Source organism: Rattus norvegicus, chromosome 7 (genome assembly GCF_036323735.1).
Source record: "Rattus norvegicus strain BN/NHsdMcwi chromosome 7, GRCr8, whole genome shotgun sequence".
In the NCBI taxonomy this organism is placed as follows: domain Eukaryota; kingdom Metazoa; phylum Chordata; class Mammalia; order Rodentia; family Muridae; genus Rattus; species Rattus norvegicus.
In genome coordinates this window covers 111,398,108-111,419,296 of record NC_086025.1, presented here as the reverse complement: position 1 = coordinate 111,419,296, position 21,189 = coordinate 111,398,108, and the positions used below count along the sequence as shown (strand labels likewise).

The window sequence follows — 21,189 nt, the reverse complement described above, 5'->3', positions numbered from 1 at the left end:
CAGCACCTCAGCCAGGCCTGGGGTTCCTTTGACCAGTAAGTATCCATTTCCATCACCAAAGGCAGACCAATTTTATATGGTTCCATTTGGTGCCCGACCATCCTCTCCACAGTATCTGAAATACTCTTTATGGTGAGGTACCTTATCTAGCCAGGGTAGCTCCAGACTAAACCTGTGGGCTGAGGTCTTCACAGTGACAATAAACAGTTTATGTCTGCCCGGGGGGGGGGGGGGGGGGGGCGTTTCTCCTTTTGGTGCAAGTTCTAAAAAAAGCACCTGCATTCCTGGGTGTGCTTTTACCAGGACAATCATAAACGTAAATTTCTAAGCATGAGTGGGTGGAGTTCCGAGTAGGCTTCCAGAAGCATGGCTCCCTTTTTTTTTTTTTTTTTTTTTTTTTTTTTGGTTTTTTTTTTTCCGGAGCTGGGAACTAAGCCCAGGGCCTTGCGCTTCCTAGGCAAGCGCTCTACCACTGAGCTAAATCCCCAACCCCGCATGGCTCCCTTTTAATAGGAAGCTGCTCCAGCCACACAAAGCTGCAAAAGTCCTTCCCAGATGTTTTTCCTAAGAACCCTTGCTTCTGTATCGCCTTGTGAAGGTCGCTGTCCTTCCCCCAACAGGCACACAGTATTCTAAACAGGTGAGTAGTACCAGGGAGCCAGCCTTAATATCCAAATCCTCCTTCCTACACAGGGCTGCAATTTGAGCCTCCGGTTTGGGGAGTCTGAAGCAGGATCTCACACAGGCCTCTTGCCTCAGAATCACGATTGCTGAGATTACAAGAGTGAGCCACTATGCTGCCTCAAAATCCACTTAGCTTATCTTTGTTTTATGCAAACTTTGTCACTTTATTGACCAGTCAGTCAGTTATAAGGTGCTGGGAGTCGCTTCCCTTGCCCACCCTTCGGACAGCTGAACAGTCGAGTCTTTAAATAATTGGTTCATCTGTCTTGGCCTCATACTCTCCTCAGTCCCACAAAATTGACTGGCCAATTAGTTTCAGTATTCTAGAGTAATAAAGGGATATAAATGCCAAGATTTTCACCAAAAACTATCATCTCTGAGACGAGGAATAGTACAAATCAAAAGGAAGAGCCGGGTGTCCCATCATGGACCTGCTGTTCCCCGGGGCACCTCTATCCTCAGAAACAGCGCTCACAGCACGTGCGCACCACTCGCGCCCCGGCCGCCCCACTAGTCCCGGCGTGCCGCGCGTGGCACACGTGACCCGCCCCCTGCTATTGGCCCGGAGTGGGGAGAGGCGTGGCCGCTGTGGCGCGAGTCAGCCGTCGCTTCCCTCCACTGCAGCCTACCGTGAGAGCATCGCTGGGCCACGGGCGTCGGCAGCGTGCGGATCGGAAGTTCAGCCTGGGCACCGCGCACGCGCCAGTAGCAGTGCGGGATAGCGGAGACCGCGGCAGGTGTGCCGGGGCATCCTCACGTGATCCGGGGGGCTGGGGAGGGGCCTTAAAGGCCACACCTCCTTCAGGTCCCCCCCTGAGGGTGAAAGGTGGGTAGACAAACCAGACATCTGAAGGGTCCACCTGGGAAGACCCCTCCCAAAATGCAGGGCACATCCAGAATGCATAGAAACTGGGGAAACTGCCTCTCCTTTGGGGTGGAAGTTACCATGACAATAAGGGAGTCTGACGCCCTGGGAAAGAGGACTATGGAAATGAGTTGGGGGGGGGGGGCGCTTCAGAATTCCTGTGGGTCCTTGATCTTACCTGAAAGGGATGGAGACGGGATAGATGAACTCCTGGGTCCCGGGGTTCAGTCCTGGCCCCGCTCCAGATCCCTGGGAGGCTCAAGCGCTAGGTTTCTCGTTCCTCGGGAAAGCCGGCTGTCACCAGCTGCCAACCACGAGGTGCGAGGCCTCTCCTCTACTGTGCCGCAGGATGGGTCCCTCGGGGCTGCTGGTGGCCCTAGCCTTGCACCTGGCAGTGTGCTCCCGTCCGCACCGGGACTACTGCGTGCTGGGCGCTGGTCCTGCGGGCCTGCAGATGGCTGCACTCCTGCATCGAGCCGGCAGGGACTACGAGGTATTCGAACGAGAGTCCGCACCTGGCAGCTTCTTCACTCGCTACCCGCGCCACCGCAAGCTCATCAGCATCAACAAGCGGTACACAGGCAAGGCCAACGCAGAGTTCAACCTTCGCCACGACTGGAACTCTCTCCTCAGCGACGACCCACACCTGCTCTTCAGACACTACTCCCAGGCTTACTTCCCAGACGCCAGCGATATGGTGCGCTACCTGGGTGACTTCGCACAGCGCCTAGGGCTCCGTGTGTTATACAACACAAACATCACCCACGTGACTCTGGACAAGGATCCACAAGCCTGGAACGGCCATTACTTCATTCTGAGGGACCAGAAGGGCCAGGTTTACCAATGCAGGTAAGGAGCCTCAGGACACGGCTGGATTGGCCTCGAGATCGGAAAGAATAAGAGAAAGGGCATAGCAGTTATACTCCTTGCTCCCAATGGGGCTCAGTGCCAAGCTTTGGTACAGCCAGAACTTTTTTAAGGTGCGTTCTTACAAAGCTGTGGCTGAGTATGGTTGGAAAAATCTAGCAATGTATTCCCTAGGATTTGCCAGGCTCTCTTGACTTCACAATGATCCTCTGGTGTTGAGTACTGTGTGTGAACATAGCTTGTACCCAACAACCCTTGCGGGCAGGTCCAGCCTTTTGACACTACTACACTACATGTTCATCTACAGGCTTCAAACTCTAAAGCCATGCAATCAAGTTGTGAAACACACATATACACAAATTTCATATGTTAAGTAAGTTTGCAAGTTGTGTCGGGCCACAATCATAGCTATCCTGTATCCCATGTGACCCAGAAACCATGGGTTGGGCACATCTGATAGTTTCATAAAAATAAGTGTCCCCAAAACCCATGCTGAGACAAGCAGGGCAACGTGTCTAGGCAACATTAGACACTATCCCGTAGGATTTCAGAACAGAACCAGAGCAAAAGACCCAACAAACATGGCTTCCAGGTACTCGTGTTACCTTGCTTTGGTTTGGGAGACATTATGTGGGCACCTCGAACTTGTTCAATCCGCACAAGAAACCTAGGGAAGATGCTCCCTAATACCCATTTAGCAGGCACAGATCTGAGGCTCTGCTCTGAAGACCTTGATCAACAAGTTGTGTCTTACCACTGACATGGTGGGGCTACATTTGGGCTGAGGTTTTGCTAACCCCTAAGCCTGTGTTCTATCTGCTACTCCATGTTCCCTTCCTGGCTGTCAGCTTCACTCCTAATTATCATTCGTCTGTTCCTGCAGCTCAGAAAAAAGGGGTCGTCTTGACTGGGACTCTTGGGTTTTAGGTAGATTCACTGGAGTAGAAGGAAGTGAGGAGCAGAGAGGAAAGAGGTCAGAAAACAAAGTTATGTTTGCTGTATGCGTCCCTTGTGGCCAAACTATTCTGTAGCCTGCAAAATCCACCCCATTGTAATCCTCACAAGGATAGAGAGCAGAGCTAGGCATGATGGAGCATGTGCCCATAACCCCAGCATAGGGACACTGAAGCAACAGGATTGCCAGACCCAAGGCTAGCCCAGGCTACATATCAAGTCCCCATCCCAACAGGACTTTGGAATCAGGCCCTCTATACTCAGATTGTGGCTCTCCTGCTTTGAAGAGTTCTGATGCCCGAACCCACAGGGCCCCATGACTGTGAAACAGGCCAGTGGATACCAGCTGAGGAGTGGGAAGATTGAGGAGTAGATAAGATAAATGCACCAGCACAGTGTGGACAGAAGATGTGTGCGCCTGGCTTGCAAGTTACGAGAGGAACCTGAGTGCCAGGGTAGAGTACATCCCCCTGGGGAAAACTGACCTCATCACTGTGTTAAAAATTAAAAGAGATGGTTTTAGTTTATCATGATATCAGTGAGCAAACTTAATCCCCAGGTAAGGTCTCCTTCCAGTAAAGCATGAAGGACTGTGGATAGCTTGGAGAGAGAAGGGGTCAGTAAATAGAAGAGTCAATGGGGAAACATCTGAGTGGACATGTCTTGGTGGAGCCTGGAATCAGGATGAGGCAAGGGGATCCACACTGAGTGGCCGTACACCTGAAGAACTGAGTTGTCTTTCCGTGTCCCTACCTGCAGTGTCCTGCTTGTGGCCACTGGTTTGGCAGTCCCCAAACTGGTCGACTTCCCTGGCTCTGAATACGTGGAGGGGTACGAGTCTGTGTCTGTGGACCCTGAAGACTTTGTGGGTCAGAATGTGTTGATCCTGGGCCATGGGAACTCAGCCTTCGAGACAGCAGAAAACATCTTGGGTGTCACAAACTTTGTTCACATGCTGAGCCGTTCCCGAGTTCGGCTCTCCTGGGCCACCCACTATGTTGGAGACGTCAGGTATGCTGCAGCCCTGCTTACATACCCTGTCCCATACATCCTGTACTAACCTTGTACTAATCCTGTACTATAAGAAAGTGCCTGGGGCTGGGGATTTAGCTCAGTGGTAGAGCGCTTACCTAGGAAGCGCAAGGCCCTGGGTTCGATCCCCAGCTCCGAAAAAAAGAACCAAAAAAAAAAAAAAAAAAGAAAGAAAGTGCCTGTGGCCGAGTTCATGATTTCAGAGGCTAAGTCTAGCAGTATGTTCCTCTCTCATCAGCACCTCATAGCAGATGGTGTCACAGCAGCAGGCATATATGTCAGACAGTAAGGCTGCACAACAGGATGGACAGCCAGAACAAGGGGGAGGCTGGGCTCCCTTCTATTGCAGACCTCTACCTGGAACTTACAGGGGGTCCCAACAGAACTGCCTTAATCTCTTCCGAGGGCATTACCCAGTGATCTGCCTCTAGGCTCCACCTCTTAAGGATCCAGCACTGGGGCCTGGGGAGTGCTTGACTCCCGTGTACTAAAGCCCTGGGTTCAGTCCCCAGCTGCACACAAGCAAGGCGAGCTGACACGTACCTGAGGTCTCAGCTCGGCACTCAGGCAGTAGAGGCTGCAGGATCAGAGTCCCAGGTCCATCCTTAGATACCTAGTGAATTTGAGGCCAGCCTGAACTACATAGGACCTTACCTTTACCAAAAAAGAAAGAAGGAAGGAAGGGAAAGAAGAGAGACATTCACAACCTCCTGGTGTTACCTCTATGGGGATTAAGCTTCCCTTGGGTTAGAAAGCCTGGGATATGGGAGCTCCCCCATCCTCAGCCCTCCTGATCTCTTTCTTCTCTTGCCTGCTTGTGGGGCCCCAGAGCCATCAACAATGGCCTACTGGACACCTACCAGCTGAAATCGCTAGACGGACTCCTGGAATCAGACCTGGAGTATCTAGCCCTCGTGAAGGACAGCAAGGGCAAGTTCCATATCACCCTGAAGTTCCTCCTGGAGAACAGCAGCAACCAGAGTGCTGACTCCATTCCCCTCCCCCAGGACGACAATGACAACTTTGCCATGCGGGTGGCCTACGACCGTGTCATCCGCTGCCTGGGCTGGAAATTTGACTTCTCCATTTTCAACCAGTGAGTCTAAGTAGGATGGATGTTGGGACCTCTCAGCAACACCTTCAGACCTCCCTGGGGACATGGCAGGCTTCAGGAGAGCACTTCAGGAACGCAGGAGGAGGGTGCCAGGGGTCGTGTTCCCAGCAGCTCTTGCTCCTAACAACCCTTCTCACTGGCAGGTCCCTCAGACTCTCCTCAGGGACTGAGTTCAGCAAGAAGTACCCACTGATCAAAGCCAGCTATGAATCCAAAGGGAGCCGGGGTCTCTTTATCCTGGGGACCGCCAGCCACTCAGTGGACTACCGGAAGTCTGCTGGCGGCTTCATCCACGGATTCCGATACACAGGTAAGCCTGACTTCCAAAAGCATCGAAAGGATGTTCTCATGGTCTGGAGATCGCCTAGAGGAAGCATGACAGTAGACACCTCTAAGGGTGGCTGTGACATGCTCAGTCCCATGCAGTTAAATTAAAGTGTGTTCAAGGGGGATGGGTAGTCTAAGAGGTGCCAGTCTCACAGGGCTGAATAAGGCAGTGGTGTGTGTGCCCAGGAAGCAGCTCATGTACCCAGCATGTGGGAACACCTCAGTGAAAGTTCTATTGATTATGTCAGTTCTTTGTGCGAAACTTTCAGTAGTAAAAATGTCACTCTTCCACTGTATCTTCCACTGTAAGGAAAACAGAAAGTGAAGGAGAGGAATAGGTTGCAACATGCTGAGTATCTTCTAGATTATTTATAACAGTGTGTGTGTGTGTGTGTGTGTGTGTGCGCGTGCGCGCACACACTCGCACATGTGCACACCGCATGTACCATGGTGTGCATCTGGAGGTCAGAAGACAGCTTGCAGGAGTTGGACTCTCCTTCCACCGTGAGCTCTGGAGCTCAAACTCAGTTTTTCAGCTTGCATGGCAAGCGCTTTGACCCACTGAGCCATCTGGCCAGCGAGGCCTTTGTTTTTTCCTGAGGAAGCAGCTGAGGGCCAGAGAGATTGCTTGTGTTTGACTTGGTTGCTGGTTTTAGAAGGCGGCTTCTTCTGCCCCTTTCTCCCCTCCCTGGAGGAAGCAGTGGGCTGCAGCAGCTGAGTGGCCTGTTTAGCTGTTACCCACATTGGGGCTCAGATGCCGCCAGCTTGGTATGCAGCTGCTTGCAGGGCTTGCCTTGCATTCAGTGGATGGAGGATCGAGTATCTCCTTGGTCTCAGGAATCCCAGGGAAGCTTTCACTCAGGGCTGATGTTGTTGGTCTGCGTATCCTCAATCCCCAGTCCAGGGTCCACAGTGCTGAGGCTAGGGAGAGAAAAATGACCTGTAAAGGTAATGTTAGTAAACCATTTGTGTTCAGATCAGGCCGTGATAGCCCAGTCCCAATCCTCAAACTCCCAATCCTCCTGCTTCAGCCTCCCTGGTTCTGAGACTACAGATGTGCACTACCACATCTGGTTTGTGCTTTGTTTTCTTTGTAAGACAATAAGGCAGACGATGTGGAGATCAGAGGAGGGGCCCCTCACAGATCTGGATGCAAAAAAAAAAAAAAAATTGTGTGCTTATTGTAGAAATGTTGAAAAACACAAAACAGCACAAAATCTGTAATCACTTATTGGGGTCACACATGTGCCACAGCGTATGTGTCAAGATCAGAGGACAGCCTTTAGGAGTAGGTTATTCTCCTTCGACTATGTGGGACCTGGGGATTAAACTCAGGCTTGATGGCAGGTCAAGCCTGCCTACCTGCCAAGCCCTCTTGCCAGCCCGATGAGTTTCTTTGTAAAGCACAAAAAGTGAAAGGCAGTAGCAAGCTTAGCATAGGTCGATAGGTCCTCGTGCCCTCTGATGGGAGGTCTTGCCCCCACTTCCCGGTTAGAGTGGGCACTGTGGGGATGACGCAGCTGCCTCTGCTGCCTAACGCCTGGGAAGTAGTCCGTGGCAGGTGGCAGTGGTGAACACTTAAGCTCATCTGAGCAATCCTGGAGACCACCTGTCAATCTCCTCATCTGTGTCTCTGGAAGCAAAAGGGTGTGACTAGGAGATCCATGCAGGCTCACATCTCCTCAGGTAGTGGCTCCACTTTGCCCGTGGAGTGAGTGCCACATTGCCTGGCTACTGCTACGTGGGCCACAAACAAACCCTAAGGGCCTTGAGTCCATATCCTCATGTTTCCATTTAGTTTGATGACTTGTGTTACCTCAGGCCCAGGGTTTATACTCCAGTACCCTCTCCAGCTGGCAGGGAAAACTACACAGTGAGTCCAAGGCCAGCCTGGCCAAACTTAGACCCGTCTCAAAGTTAAAAAAAAAAAAAGAGGGGGGGATAAAATGTAGTTTAGTGACAGAGCACTTATCTAACATGTACGAGACTCCAGGTTCCTTCCGTGGTTCTAAAAGCAAAGAGGAAATATCACCCTTTGTGAGTTTGTTCGTTCACGGTTTCTCTTCCACCCCCGAAAAGAGAGCCTCAGCATGCTGTCACCTGCTCTGCAAAGGTCTTGCATCCTCAAGGCGCCAGGCTCGGTCTCCATCCCAGGCCCCTCGAGTTTCAGCCGCTCAACCTTATAAACTCAGCTTGGCCACTGGCTCCTTTCCTATGAGCAGCTGGTTTGTGGCCCAGCCTCATTGCATTGCGGTGTTTTATTAACTTTGGAAGAACAAGTAATTGTGTTCGGCCATATCATGATGGGCAGACCAGGTGTGAAGTAAGCCACTTCACTGCTGGCTTGGGCACCAGTTGCCTTCTGCAAGAGACCTCAGAACAAGACAGTGACAGGTAGACTTGGGCTGAGAAAGACAGAAGAGCCAGAACGTTCATGAGACCTTAGAGATGGCCACCAAGGAGGATGGAGAGTTCTGTATCAGGGTTAGACTCACCTAGTGTAAAGGACGACAGCTGGCAGGGAAACTTCCTTGTTCAGATAGCCTCAAGCCGAAGTAGACCACTCACACCCAAAGCCACCCCACCCATACTTTGCCTGATACCCAAGAGACAGAATGAAGAAGCAATGTTTGCCATCTGGCCTTGTATACTCTATATATGCTTTATATATAGTCTACATATACTCTGTATACACTCTACATATACTCCACACATACTCTACGTATACTCTGTGTAGACTCTACATAGACTTATACTTTTAGCTCTCATGCCACTGTTCCCAGGCCTGAGCCTCCCTCCACCGAAGCAAGATAAAATCTTGGCCCTTCCTCCCTCTGGCCATTTCAGTGCGTGCTGTCCACCGGCTGTTGGAGCATCGGCACCATGGCATCACCTGGCCGTCCACACAGTACCCCATCACACAGCTGACCAGCTCCATCATTCGGCGTGTAAATGAGGCTTCGGGGCTGTACCAAATGTTCAGCGTGCTGGCCGACATCATCCTGTTGAAGGAGTGAGTAGCCCTTCTCACTTAATCTCCTCCAACCCTGCTTCACCCAGTCACCCTGCCCCTCGCTTCTGGTTCTACTCCGTGTGCTAAGTGGCCCAGTTGTTTCCTGAGCAAAGGAGGCCTGCAGAGGAAGTCGGTGAGGTAAATAGCACAGGGTCTTCCAGACAGCCCATGTGTAAAGCGCAGATTATAGACATCTTACTGTGTGGTTTGGGGGAGTTAGTGAAGCGCTGCACTTTCTTGCCCCATCTACAGAATGACCATAATTAATTCCCTTGCAGCATGGTAGGGCGAAGATAAGAGACTCCTCAGGCAAGGGCCTGCTTGGCCCTTTTAGATCAAATGATTACTGGCAAATCCCAAGACACCCAGAGCCTGAGGACAGTCAGTACAGGACATGTCAGGAGAAAGCAAGGAAGAACTTTACAGAAAACAGGCAGGTGAAACACAGGAAGACTTCTAAGTCAGAGGACACCCCTTGATCCAAAGCCCTAGCTTCCCAACACCAAGTTCAGGGACATGGGGAGGCCAGGAGCTCATCGCACCACCTTGCTTCATCCTCAGCACCCTTTCTATGAGGGCCAGAGCTGTCTAGATCAGGGCGCTTTTGCCAGGACCCAGGCTTACTCAGAATCCTAGTCCCAACACCCACAATGGCCCAGCAGCCTCCCAGCACAGTCACTCTGCCCTCAGTAGCCACTAGCCATCCTTTTTTTTTTTGGTTCTTTTTTTCGGAGCTGGGGACCAAACTCAGGGCCTTGCGCTTCCAAGGTAAGCGCTCTACCACTGAGCTAAATCCCCAGCCCCAGCCATCCTTTTAAAAGGACAGCCATACTGTTGTCCCGCCTCCCACTCCTCAGAGCCAACCACTCCCCTTCTCCAAACACTGACTGTACATTCACCTCATATATCCTTTACTCAAGCCTGATGACCTCCCTCACCACAGTACTCTCGTCTCTACCTACAGAGACCAGCTTCTCCCCACTTTCCCTCATCCTGGAACACCCTTGCCCCTGGAATGGTATTACAGGGTGGGAGTCCACAGCACTGCACCTGTGGTGAACCTGCACCCCTCCCTGGTCCCACCCACAGGAACGCTACAGCATTTGAGTACCTGGAGGAGTTCCCTATACAGATGCTGGCCCAGCTGGAGATGCTCACAGGGAGGACAGCAAGGCACGGGATCTTTGTCATCAACATGGAATATGGCAAAAACTTCTCTGGGCCTGAGAAGGACGTCTTCTATTATGACCGGTCCGTGGCACACATAGAAGATGCCTGGATGTCTAACTTCCTCCACCCTGTCATCTACTACTACAGACACCTCCCCACCGGTGAGCTGCCCTCCACCCTCCCTGAGCTCAGCCAGGCCTCTTCAGAGGGCTCTTCTTGGACCACCTCTGTCTGTAAAACAGTCACCACAGGACTTCTGCAGCTGACAGAGGGCACCCGGGGGACCCTCGTAAGCCACCCACAGTCTCTGGGCACTCTGTAGTGAAAGGGGTGCTGTCATGTTGTGGTGCCTCAGAGTGGGGTAAGGAGCTGCAGGTGAGTAGTAAGAAAAATGGATGAGGGCAGGTAAGATGACTGGGTGGTGGGCAGAGGCACTTACTGTGGAAGCCTGGAGACCTGGGTTCAATCCCTGGAACCCATGTAAAGGTAGAAGAGAACCGACTGCTTAGATTTGTCCTTTGACCTCCCCCACACAGGCTCTGTGACATGGGTGCCCACACAAACAACAGTGATAATAAAGCAGACAAGGACAAGAACACAGTACAGAAATGCCAGGCCCAATTCACAGTTCTGTACTCACAGCAGTTTGACCTTGGCCATTTTACTTAACCTCTCTGAGCCTTGCTTCCTGGTCTACAAAATGGGATGGTGAATATCAGTTCACCTAGGACTGCAGGAGGATACACTAGATTTGCCAGCAGCCCAAGGGCACAGCCTAGGTACCATGCCTTTCAATTCAGAGCTCGAAAGGTCTCAGGTTGAAGAGGGTGCTCCAGACAGGTGCTTGTTACCCCAGGGGTAAGGAGTCTGGGGCAGGTTTGCCATAAGCTCAAGGCCATCCTTGGCTCTACAGTGAGCTCCTGTCTCAGAACTGAGTGTGGTGAGACATCCCTCTGTAATCTCAGTATCTGGGAAATAGAGGCAGAACAACCCTGGCTACTTGAGACCTTGTCCTGAAAAAAGAAAGAGGTGGCCCAGCTGGGGGTTGTTCCCAAGGGCAGAGGCAGCTTCAGAAGGTGGGGAGTGGGGTGTGCAGATCTATAGTCGGCAGCCTGAACACTGGCCAGCTAGGATTGGTCATCGCCTAGGGTCTGGTTTCCAGGGATGGTCAGTGTTAGTCCAGTGGCCTATGGGCTGGGCGCTTAGAGAGCAGGGGGATTCTAGATGAGCCCTGTGTGCTCACTGAGTGTGTGAGCACTCAGAAACCACAGGCAGCAGCTCTAGTTCCTCTTCCTCCATCTACATGAAGGTGGCTGGTGGCCAAGCTGACCACAGCCAGGCAGAAACACCACAGAGAGGCAATCATGAGAGCAGGGGGATGTGCCAGCATGAAGGACCTGGCTCTGATGCCTCCCTCCTCCCACAGAGCAAGACATGCGGTTCCGTCCTGCACAGTGGCCCCTGCCTCGGCCTGTGGCCATCCACCACATCGTGGAGGACTTCCTGACTGACTGGACAGCCCCCGTGGGGCACATCCTCCCACTGAGGCGCTTCCTGGAAAACTGTCTGGACACAGATCTGCGTAGCTTTTATGCAGGTAACCAAGCTCCCAAGGGGGCAGATGGTGGGGCGTACACTTAGTGATAGCGTGCTGTCATGCATGGGTTTGAGGCCTAGCACAGGAAAAGGAAAGGGAAAAGGAGGGCAGGAGAAAACGTAATGAAGAGCTAGAGACTACCAACATTATACAATTTTGGAAAAGATGCAGAGCAAACTAATGGAAATTAAATATGCTTGAAATGAGAAGCTCAATGTAAGGAGTTGGTAGATTAGACAGAGGTAAAGAGAGAATTGGTGAATTGGACAGCTAAATACAAAGAGGGACCTAGGGCAAGAACTCAGATAGTCTAGAAGAGAGAGTAACAGAAATAAGCCAATGTTTCTGTCCTTTTAAACCCCTGGGTGTTCTGAATCCAATGCTTTTTCTATCCTTGAGAGAATATGTCAAACAGCTGTCAAATGTCTGACGCCATTCATATCAAGTCAAGTTAGAGACTGGCTCCAGCCAGTCAAAGAGCATCCTGTTTTATCCTGAGTCTGCTTTGAAATGATGGATTGGGAGCTGACTTGCTACTGTGTGACCCCCAGCCCTAATCATCTAGAAGCTTCCTGTCTCAGTTAAGCATAGAGCAGCCTGTGAGCAGCCAACCTTGCTCACACAGACCCTGAAAGGCCTAGAAAAGAGAGCCCTGGGCTTCAAACTGCCTGCCCATTCCCCAGGCCTCAAGAGTCCACAACAGTCCAGTGCATATCCCCACCCCAAGTCCTAGATCCCACTGACTTATGCTCCCAGCCTTTGGGGGTGCCCTCAGCTGGGATGAATCCTTACAGAAGACCAGCTGCCATTTAACCACGGCACAGCTGCTAGCCCTGGCCTCAGCTTCGGCTGGGATCGGTCACCCTGGGTACTGCAGAAGGGTGCTGTCATCAGAAGGTCATGCTGGCTAAGTGACCATGTGGCTGCCCTCACATCTATCCTCTTCTCTGCCAAGGCGTCTGCTGGGAATCAGTGGTGAAGCAAGGAGGGGTCCTATGGAGCCCTTCTAAGCTGTTCACCTTGTGACCCTCAAGGCATCGTTCCTTATGTATTCCCCTCTTTTTACAAGAGGTAAAGGGAAGGGGGGAAATGAAAGATCTTCCCCTGAAGACATGGAAGGACTCAAGGCTCTGACTCTCCACTTTCCCACCCTGCCTCTAACTCCTAGCAAGCTGGGGTCTGTTTCAAGGCTTGTTTCTCATTCAAAGCCATGGCACTGGTGCTGTTTCCCATCCAGACCATGCAGGATGCGGTCCAAGACGTCCAGTGAATGCCTGAGAGAATAGAACCAAATCTCATACTCATAGCCAGGGGCTGGGGGTCACTCACTTTGGGGGATCCCATAATGAAATCTCAATTAGGTCTGGTGATGGCTGGCACTTTGAAGTCAGAACATGAATGTGTGTACATGTGTGTTGTGTTTTCCTCCACAAATTTAACGTCTGTTTGTTTTATGTGATATTTATCATTGCCACGTGGATTTCATTCTCCCCTCCTGGGTTCCCAAAGGGAAGATGCAGCTTACCACAGCATTAGCAGCTGCACACAAGGCAGGGATTTTTCTTATTCTGAATAGAACTAGCACGTTTTCACTTAAAGGAAATACTTTAGGGCTTCCCTTTGACTTTCCCAAATTGTGGGATCTCTGTAAAGGCTTTGAAGCCATTACTAAACAAGGTGAGATAAGATATCCTCGTTTGTTTTCCAATGCTGAGATAAAACACCATAACCCCCCTCCAAAAAAAGCAGCAATGTGGGGAGAAAAGGTTTATTCCTGCCTCTAACAGTTCCTTGAAAGCAGGAACTGAAGCAAGGGTAATGAAGGACGACCCTTGCTGGCCTGTGGCCCCCATAGCTTGCTCCAGCTTTCTTATGCAACCCAGGACCACCTGCCCGGGATGCACCAAGCACAGTGAGCTGGGCACTCCCACACCAATCTCTAATCAAGAAACTTTCCCCACAGATTTGCCTACCAGAAATCAGGGAGGCAACCCTGCAATTAAGGCTCCCTCTTCAGCCAGCATGCCTTTAATCTCAGCAGTAGGGAAGCAGAGGAAAGCAGATCTTGAGTTTGAGGTCGGCCTGGTCGACATTATGGGTTCCAGGGTAACCAAGGCTATATAGAGAGATCCTGTCTTAAAAACAAAATAAAACATAACAAAATAAAATAAATGGGGCCCTCTTCCCAGATGACCCGACCCTGTGTCTAGCTGACAAGAAGCTAATCAACACATAAGGGTGACCCAACAGGTACCTTACACCATTGGGATGGTCCTGTTGATGGTGACGGCTGCTAAGTGTGGGTAGTATAGCGTAGCATATACAATATGAAAACCAAAATGGCTACTAAGTAACTGGTGGGGACAAAGTATAGAATATGTGGATACCTAGGGCCCCAGCATTGCCCAGCTCCTCTCAGTGCTTCTCTCTCCAGCCTGGCCTGACGCCTTCTTTCATCTTTGAATAGAGTCCTGTTTCCTGTTCACTCTCACACGCCAGAAGCTGCCGCCCTTTTGCCAGCAGGGATACCTAAGAATGCAGGGGCTTTCAAGCACCAAGAGCCTTCGTCAACATGGTGTGGAAAGCAGGCTCCTGCAGGACTACACGGCCATGGAGAACAGCAGCAGGTGGCTTGATGACCACTCCTCAGCTCCAGGGCCTCTGACTCAATTCCTTGACAGCAACAGAGAGGAGCTCTGAGCATCCTCTCCCAGACTATGATGGCTTGCACCTCTCCAGGAAGCCTTTTCCCAGGGAACTTCTCTCCCACCTTTCAGGCGGCTCAGGACCATCACAGAGGTCACAGACAACAGGACAGCCTGTAGAGTGCAGAAGGCTGGGATAAGGTCACACAGTGATGTCCCTTCCCATGCTGGCCCCTGGTGCTAGATGCAAGGTCCAGAGGAGGGTACCTCCTGTCAGGTATGAGGTCCCTTCCACATCCAGCTAGTGTTCCACTTGGACCATCACTAAACACCATGCTGGTCTTGTGTGTCTGTTCTAGGACCAGCCAGTCTCCTTTTTCTTCGGGTTCACTCTCAGATGGGCTCAGCTTTACCTGGGAACATCTCAAAGCAGACACCCCTCGTTTCCATGGTGGGCATGTGAGGGTGAAGGCTTCAGCAGTGGGGTAGACAGTGGGGATCTTCTAGTGTCCTCATCCAGGAGGCCTGCCCTATACCACCCTTTCTTTCCACACAGTTTCCTCTTCCCTGGCACTTGCTCTCAGCAGGAGTCAGCAGCCTCTGTGTCCCTCTCCCACCTTGCTATCTGGCATCCTGAGCCATGTCTCCCTTGAGACCCGCCTGGGCAGGTTTTTTTTTTTTTTTTTTTTTTTTTTTCCGGAGCTGGGGACCAAACCCAGGGCCTTGCGCTTGCTAGGCAAGTGCTCTACCGCTGAGCTAAATCCCCAACCCCTCCGCCTGGGCAGGTTTAAGATATTGCTTTGCCTGCTCCCTTGGGCATGGAAATGTTGACACTTGCCCAGCTCCTGATGCTCCTCTCCTCTTCCTTGCCTTCCCTCCCCAGAGTCCATACTCAGCCAACAGATTAGCAAAGAAGCCATGAGGAAAGCATGGCCCACAAGGGCATCATGGTGATCACGTGATTTCCATAGCCTCAGAGTGCAGGTACTGTTTTTCACCAGTGGCCCTCTATCAGCCTTCATGGAGGCCACTCAAACGCCCAGGGACACAACCCAAAGCCCCTTCCTGGGGCCATCCTCTTCTCCTTGGGAGAGTCTTGGCTGGGTCTACCTGACCTGCCTGCAGCCACCTTCCTTTCTGGCCTACCAAGTCCTAACAGGACAATTCAACAACTTCATGTCACCAGGAGGAACTGTGTACCCCTGAACCTACTTGGTGTAGTACGCACAGAGCCAAACCTTCTAACTAAGTCATCATCCAATCCCAGGATGTCAGTGTTGCCATATTTCACACAGATTGATTGGCAAGCCGAACGGGGACCCTGCCATCCCACCCTCTTCTCCACAGCATTTTCAAATATGCCTTTGATTTAGCACTACGACATCGAATCCTGTTCCTTACATCTCCAGTCATCGAGGATGGCTGAGCACTTGTTTGGTGCCTTAGCAAGTAGCTGGCTGACACCCTTGTATAAGACATCTGCTGCTTCCTGTCATCTGCCAGATCGTTGATTCCGTCAAAATATCAGGCAGCCTTATTTGTTTTTAACACGGAGCATCCTGTTCTTGCTCAGTTGACTAGAGATGTCTTCTACTTCCCCCGCCCCATAGAGATTCCATGTCCTGTGGCCTGGTACTTATTATATAGCCCAGCCTGCACTTGGACTCATGGTAATTCTCCTGTTTCAACCTCCCAAGTATTCGGATTACAAGCTTGAACCACATAACCTTCTTAAGATTTATTTCGGGGTTGGGGATTTAGCTCAGTGGGGTTGGGGATTTAGCTCAGTGGTAGAGCGCTTGCCTAGCAAACGCAAGGCCCTGGGTTCGGTCCCCAGCTCTGAAAAAAGAAGAAAAAAAAAGATTTATTTCTACTTATGTCTACTCATCTGTGGACATGAGTGCAGGTGCCCAGAGACCAGAAGAGGGTGGCAGAGCGCCTGGAGGCTGGAGTTACAGGAGGTTGTGAACCACCGTGTGTGGATGCTGGGAACTGAGCTCAAATCCTCTGAAACAGCCGTAAGTGCTGAGACAATTGCTCCAGGACCCCTACCTCATAACTATTTTAGAGAAAAGATTAAAAATAAGGCAAGCTAGATGTGGCTCACTCCAATATCCTAGCATTAGGGCAGCTAAGGCAGGAGAATTGAGGTTTAAAGCCAGCCTGGGCTACATGGAGAGTTCCCGTATGGGCAACTTAATAAGATCCCATCTCAAAAAAGAAATTTTAAAAAGGCAAAAATAACTGGGCATTGTTGTTTATGCCTTTAATCTTAGTATGCCCAAAGCACAGGGCGGAGAATCTCTTGTGAATTCAAAACCAGCCTGGTTGACGAAGTAAATTCCAGGCCAGTTAAAGCTATATAATGAAACCTTCTCTCAATCAATCAATCAATCAATCGGAATAATCATGGTGAAGGAACTGGTTGAACTAGGTGACAGGCAGGGAGAGGAGTTACGTAACTTCTCTTGATCATCTCTGAAGAGGGTAGGGAAGGCTGATGAGTATACCTATATATGTATGATGCTGCATGGGACATGGCGCTGGGTGAGGGGGCAGCAGCCGCTTGTAGCGGTGACCATAGGAAACCGCAGTGGCTCTGCTAGGGCTGTGGGACGAGGATCTTCATTCCTCTTCTGATCAAATTTGTGTTTATTTTTCAAATGTGATTATAGGCTACTGAAATAAAAATACATTTATTTTCAAACAGCTTCTGCTCTTGAATTTTGGGATTGCCGGGAAAGAGTAGACATGGGAGCCCTCGCAGAGGCTGTGCTCTGCTGTACTGTCCATGTGGTGGTCGGAGAGGGGGTGCCCTAGAAGGAGTCAGGAGAGGAAAAGGAGCATCATGTATGGTCGCAAGCCTGCCCAGAGGCAGAGTAGGTGGAAACATGTGTAGCCCTAGCACCTGGGAGGTGGGAGGTAGAGGCAGGAGGGTCAGAAGTTCAAGACCACCCTGGGAAACAAAAAGACGTCTTTTTAAAAAGACTTATTTATTTGTGTACTTTGTGCACATGGGTACCTTGTCTGCATGTAAATCTACACTCCAGAAAAGGGCCTTAGACAGGGGTGAGCTGCCATGCGGGTGCTGGGAATTGAACTTAGGAAGAGCAAAAAGTACTCAGCCACTGAGCCATCTCTCCAGCTCCTATAAACGACATCTTTAATCCCAGCCCTTGGGAGGCATAAGGAGAAGCAGGTGAGTTTCTGTGAGTTCAGGGTTAACCTGGTCTACATAAGGAGTTCACAACACTAGCTACATAATGAAATCCTGTCTTAAAAATCAACAAAATGGGGTTGGGGATTTAGCTCAGTGGTAGAGCGCTTGCCTAGCAAGCGCAAGGCCCTGGGTTCGGTCCCCAGCTCCGAAAAAAAGAAAAAAGAAAAAAAATCAACAAAATAAAAATAAAAAATAAAATAGGATGTCCAGGCTAAGGTAGTGAGTGGTTGATGAGCTCCTCATGTGGAGTCTGAACTGAGACACAGCATGGCCATCCTTGGAAGCATCTTCTCTCAAATGATAGGAAATCAGAGATAAAATTCCTCATGTGGGGGAGACCCCACCCCACCCCTGGGCTGGTCTCCAATGCCTTGGACAGCACCAAATTCCTTCTGTCTAATAAAAGCCCCTGAAGCCTACCTGGGAACCAGCTGACCACAAAGTAAATCTGTGGCCTGGGGATGTGGCTCAGGTGGTAGGATGTTTGCCTAAAACACACAAAGTCCTGGAATCATGGTGGTCCAGCCTGGTGGAATACATCTGTAATCCCAGCACCCTTACACCCTTAGGAGGCAGAAGCAGGAGGACCTGAAAGTCAAGGCTGAGCTCAACTCTACACTTTGAAGCTAACCCAGAACGCATTAGATGATAGCTCAAAAAAACAAAACAAACAAAAAAAAAAAAAAAAAAAAAAAAAAACAACCCACAGAAACCCGAGATAACGTTACAGGTCTATAATCCCAGTTGAAAGTAGTTCAAGGTCAACATCAGCCCTGTGGGAGTTTGAAGCCACCCTGAACTACATGAGACCTACCCCAAACTGCAGCAGGGAGCAAAACTGACTCCATGATGTAAGTACCATTCAGTCTGTAAACCTCAGCACGTTGATAGTACCATCATCCAAATGAAGACAAAAACCTAACCCATCGGACTGGAGGGATGGCTCAGCGGTTAATAGCACCCGACTACTCTTCCAGAGGTCCTGAGTTCAATTCCCAGCAACCACATGATGGCTCACAACCATCTGTAAGGAGATCTGTACCCTCTTCTGGTGTGTCTGAAGACAGCTACAGTGTGCTTATATATAATAAATGAATAAATCTTTAAAAAAAAAAACAAAACCTAACCCATCAAAGTCCATAGTTCTGGGAAAGTCTCTAAGTGTCCTAACCTTGCTTTTTAGCTTCTGTAGTTCCATTCTGGCTAACTGTTCTTGTTAACTCAACTATGTCAACCCAGAGCATGTTTTTTGTGCTCAACAGCTCATCCAGAGAAAGGCTCAATGCTACATTGGGATCCTGAACACCCATTATAGTCAGTGCCCAGGTAATAAAGACTTTGCATTGGCTTATGCCCATGTCTGAGCAGTCTTCTCTTGTGAATACCACACAGCAAAACCACGCATACAAGAAGCCAGGTGGCACAGAACTGAGGCCTTCCTACAACCACAGGTGACCTTAATCATGGACCCTACATAAGCAAACCATGCAATGGTAACATCTGCGTTAGTAGTTAACTGCGAGTCACTGATAATGAATGGTATGACATTAAGGAAATAGAGCACTGCCCCTTGGTGTCATTTAATCAAGAGTGAGAGCAATCTCGGCCTCATGCTCCCTGTGTTTTCCACCCACTCTCTGTGCTACAAGTCTGAATTTGAGCCTTGTGAATCCGGCCCTGTGTCTGTCTCTGCCTTGTATGTGTGTCTTTAAGGAAGGGTTTTGCTCTCTCTTTTACTGAACAGTGCGGAAGGAATAGGCACGTTTCAAAAACCTTTAACAGAGTTTTACAAGAGATTAAGTCACTGGCTCCAACTGACCCAGAAAACAAACACTTCTTACAAATGTCACTGCTTTTCGAGCAGTATCTGTATATTCGGTTGACATTTATCAATACTTTTAATAAGACTGCTTTCTTCCTATATTCAGTTTCCAGTGGGCGATTATCGTAACACACTTTCACTACTCTCGTGACGGGCATGGGAGAGCACTTATGATTACAGCTTTGAATTTGTTTAGGCTATAAAGGTTGGTTACACGGGAAATCCAAGGCAAGTTAAGCTGTTAACATTGTTCTCTTAAAGGCGGGTTAAACAAGCAGGTTGAGTACATGGTGGGACAGCACTCAAGTGAGTGATCACAGGGTGTGAGGAGGTCCCAGTTCCCTAGAATGTGCAGAGGCATTGCTTGGCCACAGCTCCACCCTGACAGAGCCTGAGGAGAGGCCCTGAGCTAACACCACCCATTCGAGCCACTACATATCCCTGATTATAGAAACCTGGGGACAGGCTGTTAAAGATGGGAAGTTGTTACACAGTATCTGATGACTAATTCGTGTGCCACAGGGACTCCATTCCCACCACAGCCAGCCACACGTAGTAGAGATGACACACCATGAGGGAGCCCTGGGAAAATGCTCCCGAGGGAAAGTGTTCTCTAGACAGTGGCAATCCACTCAAGAATGGCAACTGTCGCCACTCTTCTCGTTGCTGTGACAAAAGCAATGTAGGGACAAAAGTGTTTTTGTTTGGATTGGGTTGGGTTGATGTGTGGGGATGTTTGGCCTGTATGGATGTTTGTACACCACTGTGCCTGGTGCCAGTAACAGCCAGAGAGGGCCTCGTATCCCCTGCAACTGGAGCCATGTAAGCTGAACTTCGGGCCTCTGGAAGGGCAGTCAGTGCTCCTAACTGCCATCCTTCCAGCTTCAAAGGGCTTTGATTTTGGTTCACAGTTTGGGGATGCAGTCAGTCATGGTGGTAAAGCTGTGGTGTCCTCCAGAATATGACACATTGCATCCCCAGTTATAAATAGAACTAAATGCTGGTTCTCCACTCACTTTCTTTTTTTTTTTTTTTTTTTTGGTTCTTTTTTTTCCGGAGCTGGGGACCGAACCCAGGGCCTTGCGCTTCCTAGGCAAGCGCTCTACCACTGAGCTAAATCCCCAACCCCCACTTTCTTTTTTACTGAGTTAAGGAACCCAGCCCTCGGGCTACTGCTACCTCGTTCTAGGTAGTTCTTCCTTCTTCCTTAAACCTTTCTGGAAAGGCCTTCATAGATGCATATGCTTCAGTGATGAATACAATTAAATTGACGATGAAGATTAACTACCACGGTAGCCAAGTTGTTACTGTTCTCCTCATGTGTTTCCTACAAGTGAGCCTTGACTGACACTTCCTCTTCCTTCTGTGTGGTGCTGTGTTTGGTTTTTTTTGTTTTTTTTTTGTTTTTTTTTTTTGTTTTTTTTTTTGGTTCTTTTTTTTCGGAGCTGGGGACCGAACCCCGGGCCTTGCGCTTCCTAGGTAAGCGCTCTACCACTGAGCTAAATCCCCAGCCCCGGTGCTGTGTTTTTATGCTTGCCTGTTTTCTCTCATTCGATTTATTACTTTTTTCTCACCAACTTCCACGGAGTGTTTGTGCTTGGTTTTTTGTTTTTTTACATTTTATCTATTATTTACTTTGTGTGCGTGGGCATGCTCACCACAGTAGACATGTGGTGATCAGGACAACTTGAGGGAGTCAGTTGTCCCCTCCTACCAGCTGAGCCCCAGGCACTGAACTCAGAGCATCAGACTTAGCAGCAGGCACCGTTATTCACAGAGCCATTGTGCCAGCTAAAAAGACATATGGTTCCCACAGGGGTGGGGGTGTGCCGGGACAACTGGATGATATTGGTCACATAGCAGTTACCAAGTAAGCACC

General features: G+C 50.0%; 1 protein-coding gene across 2 annotated transcripts; it reads left to right on the top strand.

Annotated features, from left to right (window-relative positions):
- The first annotated feature begins 240 nt into the window (after positions 1–240).
- Foxred2 (FAD-dependent oxidoreductase domain containing 2) lies at positions 241–16,975 on the top strand. 2 transcript variants are annotated; one of them, XM_008765712.4, is made up of 9 exons: positions 241–1,421; positions 1,898–2,398; positions 4,130–4,381; positions 5,232–5,498; positions 5,660–5,826; positions 8,691–8,856; positions 9,946–10,187; positions 11,453–11,623; positions 14,091–16,975. In XM_008765712.4, the coding sequence occupies exons 2-9, from the start codon at positions 1,899–1,901 to the stop codon at positions 14,321–14,323; spliced, it is 1,998 nt and encodes a 665-aa protein (XP_008763934.1). In that variant the 5' UTR covers positions 241–1,421; position 1,898; the 3' UTR covers positions 14,324–16,975.
- Positions 16,976–21,189: the final 4,214 nt, after the last annotated feature.

Excerpts from the sequence above, each read along its gene's own strand:
- Foxred2 (XM_008765712.4), top strand. The coding sequence starts at position 1,899 with ATGGGTCCCTCGGGGCTGCTGGTGGCCCTAGCCTTGCACCTGGCAGTG. Across the intron at positions 4,382-5,231 it reads CACTATGTTGGAGACGTCAG|AGCCATCAACAATGGCCTAC; the intron begins GTATGCTGCAGC and ends GTGGGGCCCCAG. Across the intron at positions 11,624-14,090 it reads TCTGCGTAGCTTTTATGCAG|AGTCCTGTTTCCTGTTCACT; the intron begins GTAACCAAGCTC and ends ATCTTTGAATAG.